Below are 27,370 nucleotides of genomic sequence, written 5' to 3' on the forward strand. Positions count from 1 at the left end.
CTATGGCTAAGTTTAACTGATTCTCAGGAAAAGATAATAAAAAGCTTAGAGCAAATTTGGATAAAAGTTTATGGATTTGAGATCACTGTCCAAGGATGCAGTATTTAAAACTGTGGCAGGGATCCCAGGAGATGATGCAAATACACCATTAGAATGGTTCCTAGAAACATGGAAAAATAAGTGAGATAGGCATGTTAGAATTGCTGTGGCAGACTGTGGAGGAAGTGGTTGTACAGGAGTGAGGTACTAAGTACGATTGGAAAACCCACCCAAGGGCCCCAAAGATACCAAAACAGTAAAGAGTGTGCTGGAAAGAAAGGCACCAGCCTCACTAAGAAGTAAAGCAGTGGTTGTCCTCAATAGGTCAGGACTGACAGTAGGAGATATTGTCACAGAACTGAGCTCACTGAGAGTAGTACTGCTCATTCTGTACAATCAAAAGAAATCAATCAAGGATGATGAGCCTAGTCATCCCAATCACAAGTACCTTGCTAAGTTTCCAGACCAGAACCAGTTTTCAGACTCAGAATGCATTGATTGAAGAAGAAGCCAGATCTCCAGAAGGAAGGATCCCATAATACCACAGCAAGTGTGCATGATAATGATTTCCCTAGCCCTTCCCCAAGGGAACCTGTGGCCATTTATTTGGATAACTGTAGATACCAGGGAAAGAATACACAAGCATTTCAAGGACTATGAAACACAGGATTTGAGTTGAAATTATTCTCTAGAGACCTGAAATAGCACCCTCTTGTTAGAGTTGGGGGCATATGTAGTTCAGATAATAAATAGATTCTTGGTCTGAATCCTGCTCATAGCAGTCCCTCTAGGTCCACACACTCACCGGGTGATATAATCAGATAAACATACTTCATGGCTAGCATAATCTTCTATATTGGGTCCTTGGCCTATGTGGTAAGAGCTATCATAGTGAGGAAAGCCAAGTGGAAACCTTAAAAACTTCTCCCTATTCCAGCCAAAATAGTAAATCAAAAACAATATCACATTCCAGAGGTGATGGCAGAAATTAGTGCCACCATTAAAGACCTAAAGGAAGTCCATTGTATCTTCTTTAATTTACCAATAAAACTCAGATACACCCTAGAAGATGGCAGTGGGCTACTACCAATTCAGCAAATAGTAGCCACAGTTGCAGCCACTGTGCCTGCCAGGTGTTCTATCTTTGCTGCAGTAGATTAACATGACCTCAGGCATACAGTGTGTGGACACTGATCTGGTGACTCCATTCTTTTCTACCCCTATTAGGAATAGTTTGCATTTACTTGGAACAAACAACAGTATCAATTTCCAGGGTTAGGTTATCGCTCCTTCCTGCAGAACATCACACTGGTCTACTCTATCAATAATGTTATGCTATATATACAATGGAATATTACTCAGCCATAAAGAGAAATGAAATTGAGTTATTTGTAGTGAGGTGGATGGACCTAGAGTCTGTCATACAGAATGAAGTAAGTCAGAAAGAGAAAAACAGATACACTATGCTAACACATATGTATGGAATCTAAAAAAAAATGGTTCTGATGAACATAGGGGCAGGACAGGAATAAAGACACAGACATAGAGAATGGACTTGAGGACACGGGGAGGGGGAATGGTAAGCTGGGACGAAGTGAGAGAGTAGCATTAACATATATACACTACCAAATGTAAAGTAGATAGCTAGTGGGAAGCAGCTGCATGGCACAGGGAGATCAGCTTGGTGCTTTGTGACCACCTAGAGGGGTGGGATAAGGAGAGTGGGAGGGAGACACAAGAGGGAGGGGATATGGGGATATATGTATGCATATAGCTGATTCACTTTGTTATACAGCAGAAACTAACACAACACTGTAAAGCAGTTATACTCCAATAAAGATGTTAAAAAATAATAATGTTATGCTGATCAGACACGATGATCAAGAAGTGACTAACACATGGATGGCCATGACAAGATACACGTACTCCAGAAGATGATTCCTGTGAAGATTCAGAGCCTGCCACATCAGTAAAGTTTTTAGGGATCCAGTGGTCTAGAGCGTGTCAGGAAATTTCCTCTGAAGTATAGGACAAATGACTACATGTTGTACTTCTCACCATGAAGAAGGAAGCACCATGTTTGGTAGGCCTCTTAGGGTTATGGATGTAACCTATTGCGCACCTGGGAATATTACTGTGACCCATATACCTGGCAGTAACACAAAGGCCTGCCACCTTTGAGTGGGGCCCCAGGTAGGAAAGGGCTCTGCAGTGTTTTCAGGCTATAGTACAAGTAACCCTGCTATTTGGACCACATGAATCATCAGATCCTGTGGTTTTTAAAGATATCAGTAGTGGGAGAATACATTGTGTCCCTGAGGTTATGGAACAAAGCCATAGCATTTTCCTTGAGGAATTATACACCTTTTGAAAAACAGCTCCTGTTATTCTCCTGAGCCCTGATGGATCTGGAGGGCCTGACTGAGAAAGTCAGGCAAGCCTAGCAACAACCCATCATAAAATGGAAGTTGTACATTGGGAATCAAGTATGAGCAGGATTGGTGGGTACAAGTAAGCTTCACAAACAAGAAAGCCAGGACTTCATGTGTCTGCTTCTGTGGCACCAGAGCCTCTCCCCGGGCTCACACCTATGGATACATGAGTGATCCCCTAGGGCCAGCTGATGGAGGAGGTAAAAGCCCAAACTTGGTTTACAAATAGATCAGTATGTGAGTCAAGCCAGAAATGGTTAGTTACTATATTACAGCTCCACTCAGGGGTGACCTTGAAAGACAATATTGAGAAAAAATCCGATGGGCTAGAGCTTCAGGTGGTATACCTGGCCATTGACTTTGTGTAGAAAGGTTGTCTGAAATTAAAATATATATGGACTCAAGGGCAGTGGCAAATGGCTTGGCTGGCTGCTCAGGGACCTGGAATGAGAAAGACTAGAAGACCTGGGACAAGGAAGTCTAGTACAGAGGCATGCAATGGAGGGACGTTAGTGGCGTGAAGTATGAAGAACTTCATGTTGCACGTTAATGCCTACCAGGAAGCATACCACAATGTAAGAGGTACAATAATCGGGTAAACACAATGACTCTACCAGCTAATATCATCCAGCTTCTGTCATTGTACCCCAGTGCTGGCTCAGTGGGTACAGGAATGGAGTAGCCATGGGGACAGGGATGCAGGCTATACATAAACCCGATACCATGAGCTCTTACCACAGTTGATTTAGCTGTCGCCATTGTCAAATGTCTAGCCTGCCAGCAACAAAGACCAACTTTGAGCTGCAGATACAGTACCGTGAGTCAGAGAGATCAACAGGCCACTTGGTTGCTAATTGACTACATGGCCCTCTAGAACCCTGGAAGGGCAAGTGATTCTTTTTGACAAAAATAAATACACATTCCAGGAATGGGTTTGCCTTTCCTATCTACAGGGCCTTAGCCAAATCACTATTCAAGGGCTTTCAGAGTATTTGATCCACTAGCATAGGATCTCATATAGTATGTCAAACCAAGAGATCCACTTTATGGCAAAGAAGGAGTAAGTCCATGACTGTAGAGACCACTGATCATATCACATACTGCACCATCTAGGAGCTGCCGACCCGATAGAGTGTTGTGCAACAGCTTGTTGGAGGCATAGTTGAAGCGCCAGCTTAGGAGTGGTACTTTACAAGGATGATAAGCCATCCTCCAAGACACAGTTCTCACTATGAGTGAAAGACCCTTATATGGATTCAAGTCCCAATAGATACAATACAAAGGTCTGAGAACCAAGAGACAGAAGCAGGAATGGCCCATTTTACCATCACCCAGTGACCCACTTGGGAAATTTGTGCTTTCCATCCCTGCAACTCTGGACTCTGTAGGTTTAGAGATCCTGCTTCCCCAGTAAGGAACACTTCCACCTGAGACCACAGCAAGAGTCCCATTAAACTATAAGCCAAAACTGTTGCCAGGGAATTTTGCCTCCATTTTTCCAGAGACCAACAGAAAAGAAGTACTCTTGGCAGGTGTACCTAAGCCTGGTCTTCAGGAGGAGGAAAGGGTACCGCTGCACAGTGCTACACAGTGGGATCCACTTGAGTGCCTCTCTCGTACTCCTTCCCCCAGTTTTGACAGTAAAGGGGCAAGTGCAGAAACCCCAGGCTAAAATCGAATCAGATCAGGAATTAGATCCTCAGGGATGAGGGACTGGGTTATGCCACTGGGGAAGCTGTCAAGATGAGTATATGCTCAGTGCTAACTGAGGGAATCTGCGATAGATAGAAGAGGAGGAAATGAGTGCTAACTGTGGCCCTGAGATCAACTACAACAGCAGGGGCTGTAGTTCATCTCGCTAATCTTTCTCTTCTAAGCTTCCTTCAAGAAGAGAAGCACATCAGAATCATTGGTGACTCAGCCTGGCTTGAGAGAGCCCATTGCTAAGTTTTTGCCAACCAGTTTTCAAGCCATTACAAACTTCAAACTGCCTTAGTGGGAGTATTTACACAATGACAATTTACAAATGTTCAAATCAAGGTTTGGCCTTTTCTTTTTTAAGAGCCAGTTGTTAAATATGTAACGGCACACACAGCACTAAAATCCTGGAGGAGCTGCTCACAGAACCTATGGGAAGTGGTTATATGAAGAAATGGATCCAAACAGTTCAAGGGGTGGACTGTGGTAGATGTAATGGTGTGCTATCCAGAACACCCTTCAGGAGTCAAAGGCTTATTCCCCCCGCTTAGGAGTTCTGCTGGAAGGCACCTCTTGGCAGACATCCCCTCTCTTTGGGGATTTCCTTGGGTGAAAAACATTGCCATGCCTGAAGTCATGCCCCCTTCCAGGGACAGCCTACATCTAATTACTGATCAATATCAAGGAATAAGGCTTAACCTCCTCACCCCAAATTAGGAAAACTCTGAGGGATCATCCCAGCTCTAGAACTCTCCTTTGGCTTAGCTGAGACTTTTCTTGTGACTGCATTGGATCCAGCTTCTCCCTCTGTTCAATCCTGCCCCCTCCCCTCCCCTCCCCTCCCCTCCCCTCCCCTCCCCTTCCCTTCCCTTCCATGAACAATCCTACATGCCAATCTCTGTCTCAGAGTCTTCATCCCAGGGACCCAACCTGAGGCAGGCAGCCAGGTCATGGTTTCAGCACAAAGGTCCCTTCAACGTAGGAAAGTCTTACCCCTTCCCAGGGGTTCTTGGACTCTACAGACACAGAGCTGAGTGTGTCCAAGTCAGCCTCAGTCTCTCTAACTATGAAAGAGGCTAATCTTCCCATTCTTGTCTGGCCTGGAGTCTCTCCCCTTGGCCAAGACCTTTTAGGTCCTCAGGTCTCTGGGCCCTGGAGGTCATGGAGGTGAAGAGAAGTTGGCCAGTGGAGCTAAGCATCCTCTGATAACCACAGGAGCACTGGACTGCAGCCTCTACCTGGTACTGCCCACTGTGCCCACAGAGTCTGGACTCACAGTGGCTCCTAATAAGACCTTTTCCAGGACAAGCAGTTCCACTGTGCTGTGAGTAAGAGGCCTCAGGAGGGATATGGGGGAGCTTTTCCTGCCCCACAAGGTTTGGAAGGGGGCATGTGACAGGGGTATGAATTGATTCTTGAGTCTGGCCCTGTTGCTGAGTCTGTTCACTGACGCCAAATAGAAACGTGGAGACAGATTTTTGGGTGAAGTAGAAAAGAATAGTTTTATTGCTTTGCCAGGCAAAGGGGACCACAGTGGGCTAATGCCCTCAAAACTGTGTGTCCCGCCCTGGAACGGGTAGTGAGGAGTCTTACAGTGTTCAAGGAGCAGGGCGTGATCAGCTCGTGGGCATTCTTCTGATTGGTTGGTGGTGAGGTAATCGGGAGTCAGCATCATCAGCCTTCTGGTTCCAAGTGGTCTGGGGTCTACGTGCTTGTGGGCAGCACACAGTTAACTTCTTCCACCTGGTGGGGGTTTCAGGATCTGCAAAACAGCTCAAAGGACATGGCTCAGAATATTATCTATAGCCCTTGAGGAGGAACTAAAGGTCCTTGACTTTGTTTAATGGCTAAAGTATTATTATTTTGTCTTGCTTGACTGTTTTCCTTTCTTTCTGTATTTTCTCACTTCTCTGATAAAATTTATTCTTTGACTAAAGTTTTTCTACAGACAAAAGGCAGGTGGAGGACATGGGTAGGGGTCTATTCTGGGAAGGCCTCATAGGGTCCTGCTCGGTTACAGTTCCAGGGACAGTGAGGGCCACAGCTTGCTCCATTCCTGAGGATCAGGGGGAATTGTGGCCCTGGAAAGAGTCCCTCGAAGTCTCTGATTGCAGTGCCAAGAGAGAGAAACTCCAAGAACCTCTAGGGCTGAGTTCAGGGCAGAACTGCCACCTCTCACCCTGACCACAGCAGCAGCTGTCTGTCTGTACCTGCTGGGACTCTAAGTCTGTTCATCTGCCTGTATGTCTGTCAGTCTGTCACTGCAACTGTCGCCAGGTGGTCTTTCCATCTGTCCCTTCCAAGCTTTGCGTGAATCTGTTAGCATCAGGGTCTGTCCATCTCTTATTGTCAGGAACTTCAGTCTGTGTCTCTCTGTTTGTCTGTCACTGTCATGGGCCCGTTCTGTCTGCCTGTGACTCCTGGACTTTCCAACTGGCCGACACCAAGGAAAGATGCTCCTTCCTACCACGGAGGTTCAGGATAACTAGGGGACCCAGGCCCACAGCCATGCCTAGTGTTTTTGTTTGGTCTGGAGCCCAAGCCTGTCTCTCTCTGTCCCTAAGCATCAAAGGTGTGGGAGCCTTTGGTGTGACTGTGGCTCAGGGCATGGCCTGAGACTCTTGCAGCTTCCTTTGATTTCTGCCTGGGTTCCAAAACTGGTTGGTATGCATTTCCAGGGGTTGGACCTGTGAGAGGAGGTGTTAGGGTCTGAGTCACAGGTCTTCTATGAATCTAGGCTGGGCACAGCCCCGCCTCTGGCTTTGAGGAGGGCTAGAGCTTCTGTTTCAGTTGAAGACCTGGGAGGACCTACAGCAGCTTCCCTACGGAGATCCCAGTAGGAGAAGGGGCCTAAGGGTTGTGGGGGTCAGTCGGGAAGACCATCCTGGGTGTGGGGGGATGGGCAAGACTATGAGTTATCATGTAGTTTCTGAGTCGAAGCTGTGGCTCCAGCAACAGTTGCTGTTTCCCTGGCCTCCACTCCCGGCACATGAAATGACCACACACTTATCCAGCCCTGCTGGCGCAATAGGCCTGGGCGGGAGTCAGGGCCTCCACCGGGACAACTCGGGGCTGCCCCAGGCTCTGGGCAGGAGGAAGTATGACACATTGCCAGGGAGCTGGGCTTCCCTCCCTTCTCTTGCTTCCTTTGAGATAGTTTCTAAATCCGTTAAGTGGGAGAGGGAGCAGGCAGCTATGCTGATGTTGGGTTCTCAGCTCCACTGCCTCCTGGGTGACCCAAGGTCATCCTCTTGGCTCATCTCTCAGATGCTGTTGTTGATAAGGATAATGATAACAACATCCCTGGTTGTGTACGGAGTACCTTATAGCCTGGTGCTGATCTTTGCCCCACAGAGCGTTTTCTAAACTTTGGGAAATTCATGCTGCCTTTCCATCCTGACTTCCATAAAACCTGTAAGTATTTCTATTAATTAGAGGTAAGAAGAGGCTCACTTTCCTCAGACTCTGGAACACAGTCACTGCTGGCACCTATGCAGTGAGTGGTCCTCCGCAGACCTGGGGGATAGAGCTGTAGTTCAGAGCAGAGACATCACAGTCCCCCAGCAGATGATAGTGCTCCCCTAAGGCCTAGAAGGTAGCCAGGCAAGCCCCAGAATAAATGTTGAGGAGGAGGATGCCCCAGTAGAGGATGTGTCCACCTCCCACTGGACACTGGTCTGTCCCACTGGGAGGAAAATGTCAGCCATTTGACTGGGATGCATTCCAGGCACAGGGGCCTGGGGATGGTAGGAGAGCTGCAGCTGGTTCCTGTTCCTGGAGCCCAGGGCTGTGGTGCGGGAAACAGAGAGCTACGAGCAGTGAGGCTGGAGGGGTCTCCGGGACTGTGGGGCCAGAATGGGAGAGCAGGGTCTTCGACCAGACCAAAGGGCTTGGAGCTCATACTGAGCCAGCAGGCAGCCCATATGGGACACAGCCAGACTAATGCACTAAAATGTAAGCATCTCAAGTGTTGGGTTCTTTGCGGAGCCTGGCATAGTTCTTGACACTTTGTAGGACTCAGTAAATATTTGTTGAGTGAATTAATAGGTGCATGAATCCATCTGGCTGCCTGGGGAGCGAAGCAGGAGGGACCTGTCTTAGAGACGAGTGCCCATGGGACAATCATGGTAGACGGCTGCGTGGGAGAGGTGGGGTGTGCCAGGCAAGGCTGTAGGATAGAGAGAAGTGGAAAGATTTGAAAGGGGCAAGGAAGGTGAAAGCACCAGGACATGGCAGGAGACTGGAGACTGACTAGGGAACTGAGACCCCGAGAGGACCCCAAGCTGAGCTCCTCGGCCTGGTCTCTCTCCTAGGACAGTGGTACATAACAGTTTCTTCAGGCCTCCCAGAGGCTGTGAGGCCAGAGACTTGTGGATGAGGGCTGTGCTCCACAGTGCACTGGCAAGACAACATCCACACCCACGTCAGATTGGGCCCTTCTTGAGCTAACTGCCCCAAGGAGACACTGGAGATGCTGGAAGTAGAGGCAGCCCACCGACAGCCATGACAGCATGGGCAACTGGAGAGCAATTAACTGGATAACTTCTGCTCTTCTCAGTGCACGTGCTTCACTGCAGCCTGCCCAAGCCAAGCCCCCCAAGGACAGGCCCCACAACCCTATGAGCAAGGGCTGACCTCGGACCAGGCTTAGTCGGATTTGGGTTTTGTTTCCCAACAATTGGCTTCTCAGAATGTTGATGGTTGGGCGAGACTGAACAATGTAGAGGAGAATTTCCAATAATGATGAGAATGTTTGGGGAATAGCTTCAGACCGTGAGAAGGAAGAGGAAAGATCCAGTGTCTGATGGACAAGCAGTATCTACAGAAGGCAGGAAAATCCACAACAATGTTGTTTATAAAAGACTTCCTTGCAAAAAAGTTTGGCAGTACCAACTGAGCTAAAATATGTATATCCTATGACCCAGTAATTCCACACCATTCCCAGCATTTCCAACAGAAATGCATACATATGCTCACCAAAATATGAGTACAAGAGTGTTCATAGTAGCTTTTTAAATATTAGCCAGAAAGCAGAAACAGCCAAAATATCCATCAGCAGTAGAATGAGAAAATATATTTGGGGTGCAATGGAATACTGTACAGAAACAGAAAGGAACAGACTACAGCTACATGCAACGACCAGAAAGAATTGCACAGATGTAATACTGAACAAAAGTCAGACATAAAAGAGAGCACAGCCTATGATCCCACTTAAATGAAGTTCAAGAATGGGCAAAACTACTTTATGGTGATAAGAGGTTGGAAAGGTGGCTATACTTGGGGGAGTGGATACTGACTAGGAGCGAGAGAGCACAGGAAGCCTTTGGGGTGCTGGAAAATGTTCTGTATCTTGCTCTGGATGCTGGTTATATCAGCATACACATACATAAAAGTTCACTGAACTGTACACTTAAGATTTGTGTACTTTATTTTACAATAACTCAATTTTTTAAAAGTAAAATAATTTTAAAAGGTTTTTTTCTGCCTCTAGAAGAACTGCAGGATCTTGAAGGAAATGCCAGCCTTCGCCTTGGGTGAGGACCCAGGAGCTGTGTTTGAGGGCAGAACTTAGGGAGTTTGTACTCATCTTTCTTTGAATTTGAGAAAAAGAAAAGGGAGATAAAATTTTGATTAATCATTTCCAGGTTGAAAGAACAGGTCTGGGCCAGAGATAACATCAGTGGCAGCAACATGAAACTGTTTCACTGTTGTTATCTCAAACCACAATGAAAAATAACTTGTGAAGCTGCATCTTTACTGGCAGCCATAACTCGGGGTCTCCTCATAGGAGGGAAATTGGTCAGTCTTTTCCGAGGGCAAGATCTGTGCCCAGCAGCCCTTCTGAGGGCCTAGAAAGGGGGCTTCTGTGGAACCAGTTCTGAGGATTCTGTCTGGCTCACCTTACTGTCCTGAGGAAGTCCTGGGCCTCTCTGGGCATTGGGGCAGAGAGCTGCCAGCACTGACAGTAGGTGAGATGGCCCTTCCTCATACCCAGCTCCCATCTTGTGGGCTGGCCCTGCTCTGCAGACCTCGATGCCGTGAGCGTTCTGGCCTCCCCTCTCCTCAGAGGAGTAGGGCCAGTATCAGGGTGCTCTCAGCAGAGCTCTGACCTAGGCCTCGGGCAGCAGGGCCCTGCATCTGTCTGGGCCTCCTTGTGTCAGGCCGATCTGGGGCTGGGGCCTCTCTGCCCCTGCCACAACCCCATTTCACAGATAAGAAAACTGAGACCCAAGAGACCTACATGCCAGATTTCTTATTTGTGAAGCCCATGTAACAAGGTGGGAGGGTCCAGAGGAGGAGCTTCTGGATCTACAACAACCATCCTTGTGCATTCAACACAAATAGCAGCTTGCTCAGAAGCCCAGGTTGGCACAGTATGTGCCTGGTCCATGCAGCCCCTGCCTTCCACTGAAGGTTTGGATTGTAGGAAGCTGTTTAGATCATGGGGTAATCCCAGTCACCTCTAATAAACTGTGCAAATGATTAGGGTTAGGGTTCTAATTGAGGGTGGGGGTCAGAGCTTGGTAGCCCAGTGTGGCAGCCTTTCAGGACCCGAGTGACTAGCGGATTTCCCACAGGCAGGGCCCCGTGCTTTGGGGGTGTGAGGGTGTTAGTAGTCAGGGAGGAGCTGTTATGGCAACAAGACACTGGAGGCTGTTGTGAGGGGCTTAGCGGGCCAGGGGAGGGGCTTTGAAGTCAGAGTTCTTTGCCGGTTTAGATGAAGCTGGGGGTTTGGAAATGTCCCTGGCCCCCATGGGCCCCCCCACCTGGTCCAGGTCCCCCACTGTGCCAAGTGCTCTGTGAGTAGCCTGAACTCTCCCATTCTCCTGAGCCATTTACTAGGGCTGACCATTCTGTGGCCACAGTGAGTCCTTGGCAGATGGCAGTGGGGATGAACTAGACTTCGAGCTCCCCAGGAGCTGTAGTAGAGACCGAAGGAGGGAGGGCCTTGGACCTTTGGATCAGGCATGGATGGGTGCTGAGTGAGGCTGGGGAGGGGTGTCTGGGAAAGGATCTGACTTGAGTTTTGAGGGACACAGGGAGAAGGGGAGCAATAACGATCTGGCATTGGCATTGATGGGGCCCCTACTGTGTGTCCACTGGCACTGGAAGTACAGTGGAGGGGCAGATGAGGTGGAGTTCCCACTCGCCTTCTTGAGCGTCCCTTCCTGAGAGACCCCTGGCCCTCTAGGTCAGGAGCCCTGGTATGGGGCCATCAACCCCAGCCCCCTGCCCCTTCCAGTGTATCAAGGCCCCAGAGAGAGTGGACACTATCATGACTCTTACCAGCATTTCCACACCCTAGCTTTATTAAAGCAGCAAGTGCTGATGTATCAGTTACAGAAATATTTCCTCAAGCACACCCCCATCATTACCCACCCTCAGCCTTGTCTGCTGACCCAGGGCCAGCAAACTCTTACCCCACCCTGGCTGTAAATTGTTCCTGAGGCTCCTCCAGTCCCATTTCCTGAAACTCTAGGGCACCAGGACGTGAGAGGATGAGGTCTCAGAGGATGCCCTTGGTCCTTTTACAAGATTTCCATCCCTCTATAGATATGACAACGCTCTGTAAGCCTTCTTTGAACTTTGAGAAATTACTTGTCTCAGTAGTACAGTTCTTGTGTGGTTCTGTTGACGAAATAAGAAATACATATTTATCTTCTTAGCAGAAAAAAATAAAAGCAAATTCTGTTCTCCCAGCCATAAGGGCCCTGTAAGACCCCCCCCCCTCATCCCCTAGGAGATAACTTGGGCAGGCCCTCCCCATCTGTCTTAGGGAGGGCACTGGGGACCATCTGGTGGTAGTGGAGCCCCAGGTCTGAGGACCATCCATAGCTCTGGGGAGAGAGCCACCAGGGTGTGGGGAGGTCTCGTGGCTTCCCAGGACAGGGACAAGAGGACACACAGGGCGGGAGGACACAGCAGACAAAGAGCAAGGTGGGCAAAGAAAGCAGGGCACCTCAGTTGTTTCCCCACAACAGGTCCCCCTGAGGCACTGCCCATCGCCACATTGTGGGCTCCCAGTGGAGCTCCTTAGCCCAGAAGGGGCCCCAAGGGCAGGGCAAACCAGAGCCAGTTTAGACTGGCCACCCAACTGGGGTTGGCCTTTCCCTTTCCCCAGGCTGAGTCCACAACCAGCCCTGCTCTGACCTGTTGCACACTGACCCCTGTGCATAGGGGCTTGGTAGAGAGCATGACGGAAACCTCTAGAACGACACCTGAATCCCCACTCCCCTAAGCCTCAGCCCCTGTCAGTGAGTGAACTTCTTTTGGATCAGAAAGTAGTACCTGAAGCCTCACATGTGACAGGTGGGGGCCATAAGAAGCCCTTTGCCCCACTGGGCCTCTGGCTGTGGTGGCAAGAGAAAAGACGTCTCAAGGTTCCCCTAAGAGCAAACAGCTACTTACTTTCAGCTTTGGGCAGATTTTGGTGAGTTCTTGCATGTCCTTTTCTACGTGGTAATCGTTGTTATATTTCATAGAGATTTCATTCAGGGTGGAGATGAAGCCCTCTCTAAACTTCCCATAGCAGAGCTCCTAAAACAGGGTTGGGGGCATTGAGTTGGTGGTGGTGCCCAGCAAACCATCGGCTGACCCTCAACCTCATCCATCCCTGGTTACCCTGGCCAGATGGAGCCCTGGACTCAAATTCAGGCCCTACCCTGATTCTCCCACAGGAGACCCATGGGCCCTGTGAGCTTTGCAGCGGGTATCTGGTCTCCCCCCAGGCACAGGGCTGCTCTGGGACGGTGATCAGAGAGCCCGGCAAAACCTGGCCGCTGGTTCATCTGCTGGCTGAGCCAGAGACTTGATCTTCAAACTCCCAGCTTTCTCCCCAGATTTCTTGACCCAACAACTTTTGTTCTTGTCTCTGCCCTGGGTGATCCCTTTCAAATGTGGTCAGAAATAACCATGGGGTGACTGCTTCTTACCTCACTGGTGTTCTGGGGCCTTTTGAAGAACCCTAGAAGTGGGAAAAGTTGGTTAGAAACCCAAAGGGCCACTGAGAGCAAAGTGATATTTGATGAAGACCCAGACTTACGTTGTACGTTATGTTGTCAGCCATGAGTTCTTCCTGAATCTCGGCACAGACTGCTGTGTGATTGTCCTGGAGAGACATGCTGGCTATCTTCATTGGGGTGGAATGGCTTTCCAAGCCCCAGGAGCACGTACAGGTACATGGTATGACTTGAGGGTGGCTCCAAGCTAATACAAGCCCTGGGCTTGATAGCATTTCTGTGGGGAGAGGTACCTATATACAGGAGTCTAAGGAAATGCTAAATCTCTTACCAGTTTATATGGAAGACAGAGAGGACCTACCTTATCTCTGGGCAAGATGTGTTTTTCATGCATTTTCTATGACTACAGCATACTTAGTGGATTCTTGTCTTTGCTGAAATTCAGGCTTTGTCTAAGAATTTTTATTCATGATCACATCTGAAGTCATGACCTTTCCGCCTGTGTGTGGGGCAGGTCTTTGGCCAGGACTGGCGCTGTCTGCAGGTGAGATAGCCAGAGCAGAGGGAGCAAGTAGGGTGGAGAAAGAGCCAGGCAGGAGCTAGAACTGCACCAAACGAGCTTCCCCGGGCCCACCCATCAAGGTCAAGGCTGGCCCTGCTGCCCACTTGACACTTGGGGACACACCCTCTTCCTCACAGACCCCAGGAGGGACATAGGAGAAGAGGTTCAGGAACAAGTCCTCCAGCCCCATTGGCAAAGCAAGGAGAGGAAGGAGAGCTACTATTTTCTCAGCCTGAAGGCCGTGGATTTGGGGGGGGAAATGCCTAATTACATGCAAAACTTCATGTAAAAACAAAAACTAGCTCCCAAAAATGCCACACTAGAGCCATGTACCATAAATTATGAACTTACATTCTGACTCTCAAAGATTAAGATCACTCATCTTGGGGAAAGTTTGGTAAATATACTGAGCTCTGACCCCTGTGGTTTGGTTTCTTTTTCCCTGAACCAGTCTATCTGCTGGTTCAACTTGGGAGTGGCTGAAGCCCTGAGTGTGAGGGACAGGGCATGGCCATAGGGTCCAGGCCTCTGAAGGGCACAGGTGTTTTGCCCATTCAACCAGTGACCAGCCACGCCCAGGAACCCCCCGTCTGCCCAGGAAGGATGATGCCCCTTTTCTGGAGAAAGATTCCCACTGTCTGGGTTACTTGGACTTCCAAGTGAACCTGGAAACCTCTCTCTGGGGTGGGAACCTTTGAGCATCCAGGGAAGCATGTCCAGATGTGCAGAATGTTACACCCAGGAGGGCTGTCACCTCCCCTGTGCTCTGACAGCACTGCCTATCCAGTTGTGCCTGATCTGCTGCAGGCCCCTGTTCCCTGCCCCAACTCCCAGCTTCCTGCCCTCCCTGACCTGGGTAGAGGAGAGCACCTTGAGCATTCGCTCATGGTAGAAAACAAACTGAAAAACTGCACAAATAAGAACAGATTTTTAATAATTTATTATTATGGTAAAACATCTTGAATAAATATGGGGTATGAAATTAAATAAATAAATAAATAAATATTAAAATACATAAATATATAAATAAATATTACTGATCCCTGCCAGTGTAAAACATCTCCTGTTTCCCCTACCACAGCCGTATCAGGGTCAACATGGCCCAGAGCAAGTCTGTGTTCCCTACAGCCCTGGCCCACCCTGTGGTCCCTCCAGGGTGAAGATCCTGGGTTTTGTTTGGCTCTTTGTGGATGGGAGGGCAGTGATCTGTGAGGTAAGCTCCCAGGCTGGCTTCTGGCTGGTCTGGCCTGCTTCACTTCTGGACTGCCTCCCAGCAGTCAAAGGGGATGGTAAAGAGAAAATCCTTCAGATTCTCTTTGAAACTTTTAAAGGTGATAATCTGGGTTTCACAGGAATTTTCCTTAAGAAAGAAAAGAAAAAAAAAAAAAACTTGAGTCCAGGCATGAGTGGGTAATATGGGGGAAGCATCAGCATGTTTCTGTGCTGCCTCTTAGAACTCAGAGGCCAGAAGGCCTCTCTGGGGCCCACCTGCTGACCTGGGTCAGGTGACATGCTGCCACCCATGTGTCACCCAAAAGGCGCACAGCTCTGCCAATGGCAGCCGGGGCCAGGGGCCTGATAAAGTGCAAGCCGGAGGCTGGTCTGCTGGGCAGCTGGGCCACTGCCTCTTTGGTCCCAGGCCAGGGCACAGCAGTTGGGCCCAGGCCGTCTCTAGGAGCCCAGAAGGGGCAGGAGTCAAGGCCACAGGCCTCACTGTTTTCCCACAGGAAAGGAATGTTTGGGGCCTTTTTCCATTTCAGGTAAGCTTTCCTCCTTGCTCCCATGCAATCCAGGCATCCCAGGAGGGGCCAGGGGAAAGTCCTTTTAGGAGGTGGCACTTGGGCCCCAGAACTTCCTCTGGGCCTTAGGCAGGTCTTGAGTTTCCTTGTACTTGCCTCACCTCTGACCTCATTAATGGTAATAATAAAGATAGTAGCAGCTCCCGCTAGGGAGTGCCATAGGCTCTCGAGTCCAGGGCTTTAACTCCTAGAGTTGCTCCCTCTCAGGAGGGGCTAGTCATTACAAATCTGTTGACTCAGAAACCCTCTGGGGTCGTGAACACCCACAGCCAAAGGTCTCTCCCCAGCCATTCCTCCACCCTCCTAGAATGAGACCTTCCCGCTTGGGGACCTGATGTGGGCACTCACCTGGGTGGGGGGGCAGTGCTGCTTGTAGTGGCTGGCCATCATGGTCAAGGGGCCCTCGAGGCTAGTGAGGCTGCCCCGCAGGCCCTGCTTGTACAGCTCCAGGCGAGTCTGCAGGCATGTCGGCTCCTGGGGGAAATGTCCATTCTTTGGTGAGCAGTGGCCAAGTGTGCTCTGGTAGGCACAGGATATCCTCCCCATCACTCCTTCCTGTTCTCATCCCTATCTCCCAAGAGCAGGGCCTGGGAGGGGCGCAGGATTATTCCTGACTAATCTCAGGCTGGACCCGGTTATACACACTGCCCTGTCCCCCTGTCCACTGCAGGCACGAGTCTGACTTGTCCTCACCACTCAGCTCAGGCCATTCCCAGCCAGCACAGCCACATTCCCTTGGCCTGGCATCTCAAGAGGGTCCCGTCCCCAGAAAAAAGAGATCACTGTCCTCCCAGCATTCAGGGGGAAGGAGGAGGGGGGCCTCACCCAGACCTGCTGTGTGAGCAAAGTTTGTTCCTGAAACCCTTCTGTGCCCGTCAGTAGCCAGCACCGTGTCCACAGGGCTTGGTCTCAGGCCACAGTGAGTGCCCCAAGCCCACATCCCCTGTCTCATGACATAACCCCCACTTACCCACCTGTCCCCTGGTGACCCCTAGCCCCTTGAATGCTAGGTCTGTCCGTGGCTGGTCAGCTAATAAAGGAGCTCACGTGACTGCCACAGGGGCAAAGCCAGTGGCCTCCTGCGCAACCCTCCTTCTGGCAGCCAGCTGACTGGAGAGAAAGTGGACAACCCTGTGACGGTCCATCTAAAATGGAGTCACTCCCCAGGGCCGAGGCCTTTGAGAAGTTGTGTCAGAGAGGTATCTTACCTGGGAGTCAAACATTTCAGAGATGACTTCTGTTGTTTCATTCTGTAGAAAAGGAAAATGTTGTGTTATCAAGCTGACAGGCATGGCAGGTCCAGGCCAGCGAGGTGACCCAGGCGTGGCCTGTGCTCCCTCCCTCACTCACCATCACAGCAGCAGAGTCTTTACTGTGGTTCAGAATGCTCAGGGCCTCCTTGATGGCATCCACATGCTGCCAGGGCCGGGTGGCAGGGCTGGGTGGGTGGGTGGGTGCGGAGGTGCTGCAGACCACAGTGCTCAGGAGAAGCAGGTTCTGCAGCCACATCCTCCTTAGGACTTTAGCCTTTCTCTCTGAGCACTGGGCTCACTGGCAAAAGAGCTCTTATATACACAGTTAGAGGAAATGATTAATGGTGACCACAAAACACCAGGGAGGCGGGGGAACTACCTGAACTGTGGAATCTCCTGGCCCTTATCAGCTACACATGGAAAGGTGAGCCTTTCCCCCAGGTGGTCAGCCTTGGGGGTTTTCATTAATGAGTCTTTCCAAGAATTGGCAGCCCACCTGCCCACCTTCTTGAGCTTCTCCAGCCCTCCTGGGCAGTCTGACCTGCCAAGTCTTCCCCCTCCCTCTGAGGGGCCTCTGGGCACAGCTTGGACTTCCTGGCCTGAAGTGGCTGGGGGGCGGGGTCGGGGAGACATTGAATCAAGCTTCTACTCCCGCCCCCCTCCCCGGCTTCCCATCCTGCCTGTTATCCCAAGAGGCCTTTGGGCCGGCTGTGCCACACTGGGGCCCATTCCAACTCCAGCCTCCCCTTCTCTTCCTAGAGCCCGTAGCTGTGGCCACAGTGAGATATGAGTGTGAGGAGGACTCTCACAGGCCTGCCCCACTGTCCACCTAGGCAGATTCCAGCCAAATGACATAGTCCTGTGACAGCTCACCTCATCTCCCACCAAGGACCCAGAGCAGTCGGCAAGCTGTTCCCAGCCAGGAACCTCTGCCCCACAGCCCCTGTGAGCTGAGGGAATGACAACCATGTGCAAGTCCAGCCAGCAAGATTCCAGAACGTTACTCCATGGTAAGATCTCATCTAACAGCAACAATCCTGGTTTACACAGCCGTATTCAGCTCCCAAGCTGCAGAGGTGAGTTGGGGCTCTCAGTGGGGGTGGGTCAGGGTTCTGAGTTCAAATCCTGCCTCCAACTCCACCTTGCTGAGTGACTCTTCCCTTGAGTTACGTGAACCTCGCTTCCCTCTGCAGGGCAGACTGTCCCCTCTGAGGTGGGCACTGTGCTGCTAGCTACAGCCTCTGGCAGGCATTAGGCACCAACAGGGTCATGGCTGCATCCACAGGAGGTACAGGGGACAATGGCTTTTCAACCAAGGTCTTCTGGGCTTAGCTTCCTACGTGGCCCCTGCCCCAGCCCACCTCCAGTTCCAGAGGCCTCCCTCTGGAACAGGAACTGCTTCTGGAAAAGTCACAGGCTCTTGAGGGGCTGACAAGTGTTTGATTTTCACAATGGACTTTGGAGAGCACAGCACGAGTTGGTGTTTACTTCCCCATGCCATGAGTTTTGTGGTCGAAGGGGTATGGGTCCACACACTTAACGTTTCTGAGTGTCTGTGTGCCAGGGTGGTTGATGTCTGTACTTAGAGATGTGTCAGGAGGGGAGGATGTTTTACATGAGGTGCATCTGTGTGAGCCCCCATGCCTCTGCAGGTGCCCTTCTGATACAGGAGAAGCTCCCCACACTGGGAGCTTCTGGGCCCCAGAGGGTGATTTAACCTAAATTGATGGAGTCAGACATAAGCGAGGACATGCTGCTGAGCTCAAGTGGACAGCCCTGGGAAGCAGGTAGAGCTCATGGTCTGAGTACTGTGGCCCGAGCTTGCAGCCCTGGCAAGTTTCACTGCATAGCAGGAGGGTTGTTACCCTTGTACAGAGAAGCCAGGCCTTAGTCCTCCAGACCCCACTGGAGTCCCTGCCAGGATCTGGGGCACACCGCGAGGCCAGCCCTACCCTTCTGAACCTGATGGGACGTTCCTAGGTGGCCAGGCTGGGGGTGAGAGTGTGGTGTGTCAAGGCCCTGGCCCTTCCTCTACCTTTTCCATGAAACCTCTGCTCAGCCCCTACCAGGAAGCACTCAGGGGGGAACAGAGGGTCAAGGATACTGGGTGAAGATGCCACACAGAGTGGAGGTCTGTGTCAGACAGTGCCCTGGAGGCTGTGTGGTGGAGAATGGGGGCCACAGGCTATATGGAGACTGGCCCAGACACTGGCCATCACTCCCCTCTCATCCTTTCTTTCCAACAGGGAGACAGAGGTGGGAAGAGGGAGGCACCCTGTCAGCCAAAACAGAAAATATCCCCTTATGCAGCCCAGAACTCCCTTGTTAGGGAGTTGTTACCTGCAAAGCGGGCCTTCGCCTCCTTGCGCACATAAACTAACTGGGACCCAGAGGTGGAAGTAACAATCCACAGTCATGCAGTGAGAAGTGGCAAAGCTTGAAGGCAGGCTCCAGCCCTGCATCCAACACAAAGGCAGCTGCTGTGCCCCCAGCACTGCACAGGGGACTTGGCACACCCTCGCTAAGACGTGGCCTGAGGGAGTAGGATGAGTGTGTGTTTAGGGAGAGGGAGTTGTGAGTTGATGGCCCCAGGGCTGGGAGGAGAGATCCCCAAGGACCCCTCCCGGTCATCCCAGAGACCTTGTGGGCCACCTCCCTCCCCTTCCCCACAGTTCACTGACCCCTTTATCACTACTCCTGCTGGGCCCTCAGTCTGAGTCCTGGGAGGGGGACTGTCACCCTTGTGAGGGGCTGGGGGGCCTTTGGGGGAGGTGCTGGAAGGAGGCAGGGGGCTCTCTCCAGGTACATAACAGGGAGCTCGGGGCTCAAGGCCAGGGCCCTCTGGGACCTGAAGAACAGAACTGGAAACAAGAGACACACCTGCCCAAACAGGGCTGCAGGGAGAGTCCGAGGGAGCCCTGACACTTCAGAAAAGTCCTGAAGGAAGGTTGTTGCAGAACAAACCATCTTGCCCAGAATAGAAAGCTTGCATCTGCAACCTTGACTGGCCCATCAGCTCCAGAGGGACTGGTGAGGGAGCTGGGCCAGGTTCCCCAGGCTCCCACCCAGCACCTTTGCCTGGACTCCAGCCCCAAACAGAGAGAGCAGTGAGGGGCATCCTCAGGACTTTGGAAGTAGTAAAGGCTTCTGGTAATGATTTCTCTTCCTTTTAATTTTTAATGAAGCCTCCAGTGGGTTTTTTTTTGTCCCAAGGAGGCAGATAAAGGCAGCAGCCCCTTCTAGCTATTTGATGACACTCCTAGCTGGGGATGAGCTTAAGGAACAGAGATTCACAGGTGGGGAATGCATTTCCAGCCCTGGAGGAAGTCCTCTGGGCGGGTGGGAGGCATAGGTTGGGGGAGGCAGGCTGGTGCACACCCACCCTTGGAGTGTCATTTCCTGAGTGTACAGTTGTTATATCTTGGGAAACAGCAAGCAAGCTCCAAGAACCAAGGAGTGAAGTGAAAAAGGACATCTCATTATCCTTGGCCCCACCTTAAAGTTGGCATCCCTGGGCACTACCCGAGGCCTGGCTCGCTCTGTGCAGTGCTCTTGTGCTGGGAACTTCCTCTTCACCAATGACTTCCATATGTCTTGTGCCATGACTTCTCTCTGACCTTTGGGCCCATGTGGCCACAACTGAGTCTTCTGAAGTTCCCCTGGCCTCTCAAACTTGTCACATCCAGTCCAGTCTGGACTGGCTCCCCAAACCTCTCTGATACCTTGGGTCTCCCCCATCACAGCAAATGGCCTTGCTGTCCGCCCAGCTGCCTGAACCAGAACCCCGATGTCAGAGGTTCCTCATTCACCTCCTACCCCCAACCCACACACCCAGTGAGTCCCCTCAAGGCCTTCTCTTAACTTGCTTCACTCTCATTTCATGACCGCCCCCTCCTGGCTGTTCATTCTCTGTGCACATCTTGGTTGGTACCCTTAACACTGTGCCCATGAGTCTGGGCCTTGTCCTCCCTACCCACTACCCAACATGAGCACCAGAAGTGAGATCTGAGTGCAGGGGGCTGTGGGGTCGGCCACACCTCCAGCTCCCTGGAAGCTGGGCTATATGGATGTAGAATCCACACACACATGGTTGGGGGTTAACCACCCTCAGGTCCTCCCAGACCAATCAGGATTCGCCAGTGCCAGGGGTCTGGGGATACCCAGAGAGCAGAACAAGAATTGCTCTTCTGATCAGCCTGGCCTTTTTGAGGTGCATCTCTGGAGACTTAGAGGAGATGCAGGAAGGCTCCAACTGGAGCTGCAACCACAAAGGTCAAAGATGTAGCTTTGTGTGTATGGTATGGCCTGAGGTGACCAGAAACCCCTCTCAGGAAGGACGAGCCATTCACTGGGTGTTCCTGAGGGTGATGCAGGACCCCATGAGCCCTGAATCTGGGTGGTGGTTGGGCTCTCCACCTCACCACATCTGTCCAGAAAGATGCAATCTAGGGCTGCAGCTGGGCAAAGGGTGGCTATCCCTGAAAATTCCAGTAAGGCTGAGTCCTCTGCCCAGTTTGGGCTTTAGAAATCTCCCAAAGTTGGGGGGAGAGGAGAAGAAAGGTTGAAGCACTACCTCCTGCCTGGGAGGATTCCCCCACAAAGTTTCCTGGCACAAGCAACAATTTCCTCTGTGAGGCAGTGATAATTAAACCCATTGTACAGATGAGGGAGTTGAGGATCAGGGAGAAGGAACTTTCTTGGGCTACCCAGGGATCAGTGGTGGAGAGTCCATGCCTGAGACAGAGAGATGCCTGGATGGCAGGCTCTGCTGGGGAAATTGTGCCTTTGGCTCCCAGGACTTCCCGAGGACAGTAACAGGACACTCTAGCTTCCCTGCCCACACCTGGAGGAGTCTCCCTTTACAGCTGCCCTGAGGGGGACATCCCTCTGCTGGTCTACCCAGGTGGCCAGCATTTCCTGGCTTTCTGATCCCTGAGATAGAAGACATCAGGGGAGCAGGAACAGGTACGGGTTCAAATCCCATCTATGTCATCAGTGATAGTGTGGACTGGGTGGGCCACTGGTCTCCTGGTCCTCAGGTCCCCAGGGAAGACAAGGGGTGGCAGGCCCAGGGAGGGTGAGATCAGCTGAGATGCCTGTGCAGAGGTCCCATGGGATGTGAGAAACTGTAAGGCCCATTTCCTTCCCCTTCATAACTTCCCCTGTGAAAAAGATTCCAGGGAAGCCACAAGCCCCTAATTTCCCCCGGAGTCTGTGGGAGGGACACCCATAGGAAACCCCTTCCAGAGGGTTTTCTCCTGACCCTGTGGGAAACGTGCCAAAAAGGAGTCACACTGCCCATCTAGGTCCTCACTGCCCCCCCCCGCCTTAGCGCACCCGCTCAATGTTATCGCTGTCACTTTCCATGCCATGCAATCTAGGAATGCCTGCCCATGTCATGGCCTCAGCCCTGATGTCATCTTTCCAGAAGAAAGATGTGTGGCTCCCCACAAACCTCACTGCCAAACCCATGGACTCCTGTCCTTCACGTGCCAACTTCAATGCCCATAGGCCACCCTGCTGGTGTGGACCTCTCCTTGTGGCTCCTGCTCCTTTCCTACTCTCCCAGGACCACAGGCCACTGGCCAGTCTCTCGCCCAGCTATCATGCCTCTGGCCCCTCAACACTGCTGTCCTGGCCTTCAGCTCTTCTTCCCGAATAACACTCTGTGGCCTTAGCCATCACGTGAACAGGGACTGCTCCCAGTCTGTCTCCTACACACGTAGCCTCTGAACCGTCGAACCCTCCTGTGGGCCCTTAGACCCTGCAGACCTGCTTTTTCATCCCCTGGGTCCTCACCTTGGACACATGGACAGTAGTTCCAACTCTTCTCGCTTACACTCCACAGCACACTTTGTAACCTGCCTCCTCTTCACCATACCTGTTCCTAAAACTCTCTGCCTGTCTGTGCCCCAAACATTCTCCCCCTGTCCTATCCTCCTCCTCCCTCTGACAGCCTGACTTGCCCACCTGACTCTACTTGCCCTTTCAGCAAGCACTGGGAGGCAGCATCTCCCAGGAAAGGAATCTGGCCCCTGGGACCACCAAGCTGGGACAAGTGGTTCCTTGAGATTCCTCAGCTCTGAATACCCCCCATCCCAGCCTGGACCATACAATGGGAGGGTCCACTGCTCCCCTACAAGACTGAAAGCCTTCAGGACCAGATGGAGGGCCAGTGGGAGGGTCCCATCCTCCTCCTCCCCAGCACAGGGCTTGGTGCAGATAGGAAAAGTTTGTTGACTAATTGTCTGAGCTGCGACAACTCATTTCCAGGAGGAAAGTCACCTTCCATCTCAGAGAGGCCACACCAGCTCTCTGCCTCCCTGGCCACAAGCTTAGCTGTAGAGGCTTCTGGTAAGGGTGGATTTAGGTTTCCTGTGCAGACCTTTCCCCAGTACCCCAACACTGCCCCACACCCAGCCCCAGGAGGCAAACTCTGCCAGGCAGTCTGGGTATTCAAGGTCAGCAGACTGGAAATGACTCAGTCAAACGGATTTTCCTGGAAAGAGCCAGCTGACAACACGGCTACAGAGCACTTTCCTCCCTAGTCCTGCCCCCTGTCCTGGGTAGGAGGAGGTGGCCCTGCCAAGGGCCCAGGGCCTTGCCTTGTAGGAAAAAGCAGCCATTGAGTCCGGCCCTCAGCCTGGGGAGAACAGAGTCACATTTATTGGATGCTCACTGATGTGGGGTGGGCTTGGCCAAAGTGTTTCCCCCACCCCCATTCAAGGCTCAGAGCCCCTCTGAGGGATCCATTGTTTTATTACCCTGCTCAAGGGAGCCCTGGTCCTTTTCCCCATAGGGGTCAGGACAGATGCAGCAGAAGGAGAAGGAGCACCCTACCACCATCACCCCCGGATGTGGACCCCCACTGCCAGCACTCTGCCACCAGTGCCCCACTACCAGGTGCTCTTACAACCCCGTGCTTCCCACCTGGGCACGGGTACGGGCACAGCCACACTCCTTTCCTGGCACAGCTCCCCTCAGAGGTACACATCTTCACTGTCACAGTCTGCTGTCCCTGGCTGCACCACTGCATCTCTGGCATGGCCCATGTGGTGCCCTCCAGGGCAGGGTGAGTGGAGACACTCGCCCACTGTCTGCTGAAGGAAGTCCCAGGGGCGGCATGGTCAAGGGTGCCATGGTCAAGGGCGCCTGTCTGAGTAGGAGGCGAGAAGGCCTCAGGCCAGGATTCTGTGGACCCTGGGGAGTAGGGAGGGCTCCTGGAGGGCCACAGCATGAGCCAAGGCTGGAGGTGGAAGTTGAGTCTGGGATCTCTGAGGAGCTGGGTAGGAGAGAGGAAACCTTGACTACCAGTCAAGGCAGGGGTTGGCTGTGAGCCAGTGGTCTCTCTCTCAGAAACTCCATGAGGCGTGGGGATGGGAACGAGCCTGGATCCAAGCCCAGTGTGTGTGCGTATGTGGCGGGTGCTGGGTAGGAGAAGTGACAAATGTGCATATAGAGGATTTTGGCGATAAACATGTGGTGGTTCAATGAATGGAGGATGGAGCTGAGGCACCACGGCTGTGCTGTGCGCCCCTGGAGCTGAAACCAGGAGGTCTTGGAGACAGTAGGTACCTCTGGAGGCCTGGGTCCAGTCAAGGAGGAGACCCCAGGTGGGCCCTAAACCAGACTTAAAGGGCTCCTGTGCTTCAGTGGGCATTGGCCAAAGCACTGTGGCTTACGGATTCAGAGGCTCTGGAGTCATATTCTCTGGGCCTCATTTTTTTTTCATATGTAAAATGAAGGCAGTCATAGACTTCATCTGGTCATTGAGGGGATTCTGAATCCCTTTGCCTGATCCATCATCCCCTCCATGAGCCTGACCTGAGGTTTTCAAGGAGAAAATTGAGGCCCCAGCCCATGGTGAGAACTCACTCAACCCTCCACTCTGGCCCACACAACCTCTGTCCCTCCCTCCCTCCCTCCCTCCCACCACGGCCCCAGGGATCCCGCTCTGCTTGGCTGGCCCCTCTTTCCTCCAGCTTCTCTCCCTCTGCCCTGGCTTTTTCCTTTTGGCATTAAATACAGTGATGTGGCCCCGTCCTATCCCTCCCCCTCCATACACCCCCGACTCCTCAGGCATGGTTGTCTAGTCTTGCTGTCTCCACAGTGTCCAGGCCAGGCTGGGCTAAGCTAGGCAAAGAGAGGGAGGAATCGCGAGGGACCAGGCTGAGACCCAGAGGTGCGTGGGGCTCCCTGACCAAGGGAGCTCTGGGAGACTTGTCTCTGTCTGGCCACCCGGCACCCACACTGTGGCCCTATAAACTGCCTAAACTCTCCTGTGACCCCCAACTCACCCTATGCTCTTAGACCTCCACACCCTTACTCCCTGGTGCCATCTGCCTGACATCCTTCTCTGCACCTCTGGCTGCCTGATGAACTCCTACTCCTTTATCAAGCTCCCTGTGCATTACCTCCTGAGAGAAGCACCTCTGACGAGATCCACACCCATCCATCCATCGCTCTGTATGTAATAACCCCTACCACACCATCCTGGGCCAACTGGGCATGGCCAAGAGGCCCCCGGAGGCCTGACTCAGTGTCTCCCCAATCCCCTTCCCCAGCCTGGGTAAGCCGTGGAGGGTCCTCAGGGTGTTTGCTGAACTCAGTCAAATGCAGATTCAAGGCCAGGGTGGGAGGAGCAGAACCCCTTCCTGGAGCAAGAGGATTCACACCATGGAGGGAGGTGGGCAATACCTCTCTGAGTTCTCTCCTCAGGCGTTCGGCTTCCTGGCAATTTCTCTTTGCTTTATTTTTCTGTATTTCAAAGTTTATCAGTAAAGCTCATCTATGCTCTCTCATATTGCCCTCGCAGTAAAAAAAAAAACTATAATTTTAAAAAATTGAAGTATAGTTGATTTACAGTGTTTCAGATGACAGCAAAGTTATTCAGTTTTAGTTTTATATATATATATATTTTTTTTCTTCTTCAGATTCTTTTCTATAATATTTTTAAAATTAAAAAATAAAATTCCTGGTTGAGGTTATCTACTTTCGTGCTGAAGAAGCACCTTGGATTTGGGAAGGTGGGAACTTTGGCCTTCACTTGGACATTGTGGGACTTATGATGGGGCTTTGGTGCCCCCTTGTGGCAACTGAACCTATAGACCTGGCACTAAGGACAGTCTGGGCAGGCTCTGAGAAAAGACCTGCAGGAGAGACTCAAGCACCCCAGGGCCTCCCGTTGGGTCATGGAGTCATCAGCCCTCTTCCTGAAGGCAGATGGACATGATGTGAAAATACCCTAATTTGACTGGGAACTGACCACCTGTTGGTTCTGGGCCCCAGGACCAGGGCTGTGCTTGGGCCTGGTTGTGTTAGACCCAGGCAGGGTCTGAGGTTTGGGGTCAAGGATGAGCCTCAGTGTGCTGGGCTCATGTTCGTCCAACTTCAACCTGAAGCAGCCTGGACTGCTGTACAAGAAGGGCGAGGAAGAGCCCCCAGGAAATCTGAAAAGGCCCGCCCACTTCTCAAGCATGTCACCTCCACCCAGGTCCTGCCTATGCTGACTTCACACTCCATGTCCTCTGATCTTTCTGCACCAAGTCTGTGTTGTCTGACCTGACTGCTGACCCCCACCTCCTGCAGTCATTCGCCACTAACACAGGTTGCGGTTTTGGTTTTTTGGGTTTTTTTTTTATTTTTTTATTAACACAAATGGTAGATAGTTTCACACTGTTTTACATCTTTCTTTTTTCCCATTCTTAACCATGAAGTAGTTAATTTTATAACAAAATATACAGATATAAAGTGAGGGAGGTAGATAGCTAGACAAATACATAAATGTGCCTATAGTCAGAAACCAGATAGCATCCACTTCATAACTATGTTATTTAACAAATTATCTATTAAAGGACATATAGATTGTTATTATAAAACATATATCAATAGAGTAATAATTCTTATATATACACACGTATGTATATAACAAATAATCACAAGGTATGCCTATCACATTTAAGTAGATAATAGCTTACCTTTCAAAGAGTTTGAAAAATTTACACTTTCATCAAGAATAAATGAGAATGTCTCTTTTCTACAGTATATTCATTTTTAAACACAAGGTAATTCTAAGTAATATTTTTAAAATAAAATGTGAACAATTAAAATACAGCATTTAAAAAACTCTGGTATGTAGACAATAAGAAAAAAAGAAAAAATGTGTACACTATGACAATTTCATGGGTATTTTTTTTTCAGGAAAAAATATATACACACCAATATAGGTTCTGAATTTTTAAGCCTGAGGAGGGAAGGGAGAGAAACTGAGGGAGAATTGTGGGCTCTTCCTTCTGTTCCATAAGTGCTGTCAGCACATTTCAGTCTCCAGGCACTGGCTGTTATTCCCTCTGTCCAGAGTTCTTTCCTCCCTGATTGCTGCATGGCTGGCACTTTCTTGTCATTCAGGTTTCAACCTATATGTCCCCTCCTCAGAAAGACCTTCCCAGGCCATTCAATCTAAAGCAAGCTCCCTGGACACCGTCCATCTGTCTAGTCACTGCCATATTCCCAGTGTCCAGTAGAGGGCCTGACACATAGGTGTTCAACACCCAAAGCTCTTATGGGACTTCTGAGGAGTCAGAGAGGATGACATTACTCCTTAGCATGGTGACAGAGAAAAGTTTGC

General features: G+C 51.1%; 2 protein-coding genes across 2 annotated transcripts in view; one reads left to right on the forward strand and one right to left on the reverse strand.

The window, feature by feature from the left end:
• LOC309658851 (prolyl 4-hydroxylase subunit alpha-2-like) overlaps nt 1–23,764 on the forward strand; it is a 126,089-nt gene extending 102,325 nt beyond the window's left edge. The window contains exon 6 of the mRNA XM_082457923.1: nt 17,503–23,764. Within this exon, the coding sequence (XP_082314049.1) occupies nt 17,503–17,511 (9 nt within the window). The 3' untranslated portion in view covers nt 17,512–23,764. The remainder of the gene's footprint in view (nt 1–17,502) is intronic.
• CSF2 (colony stimulating factor 2) lies at nt 5,069–16,999 on the reverse strand (the record flags this gene model as incomplete). The annotated part of the gene is made up of 4 exons (XM_082456351.1): nt 5,069–15,051; nt 15,839–15,964; nt 16,699–16,740; nt 16,841–16,999. 4 exons carry the CDS (start codon nt 16,997–16,999, stop codon nt 14,944–14,946), a joined length of 435 nt encoding a protein of 144 aa, XP_082312477.1. The 3' UTR covers nt 5,069–14,943.
• Nucleotides 23,765–27,370: the final 3,606 nt, after the last annotated feature.

Source organism: Balaenoptera physalus (genome assembly GCF_965194825.1).
Source record: "Balaenoptera physalus genome assembly, chromosome: 3".
Lineage (NCBI taxonomy): Eukaryota > Metazoa > Chordata > Mammalia > Artiodactyla > Balaenopteridae > Balaenoptera > Balaenoptera physalus.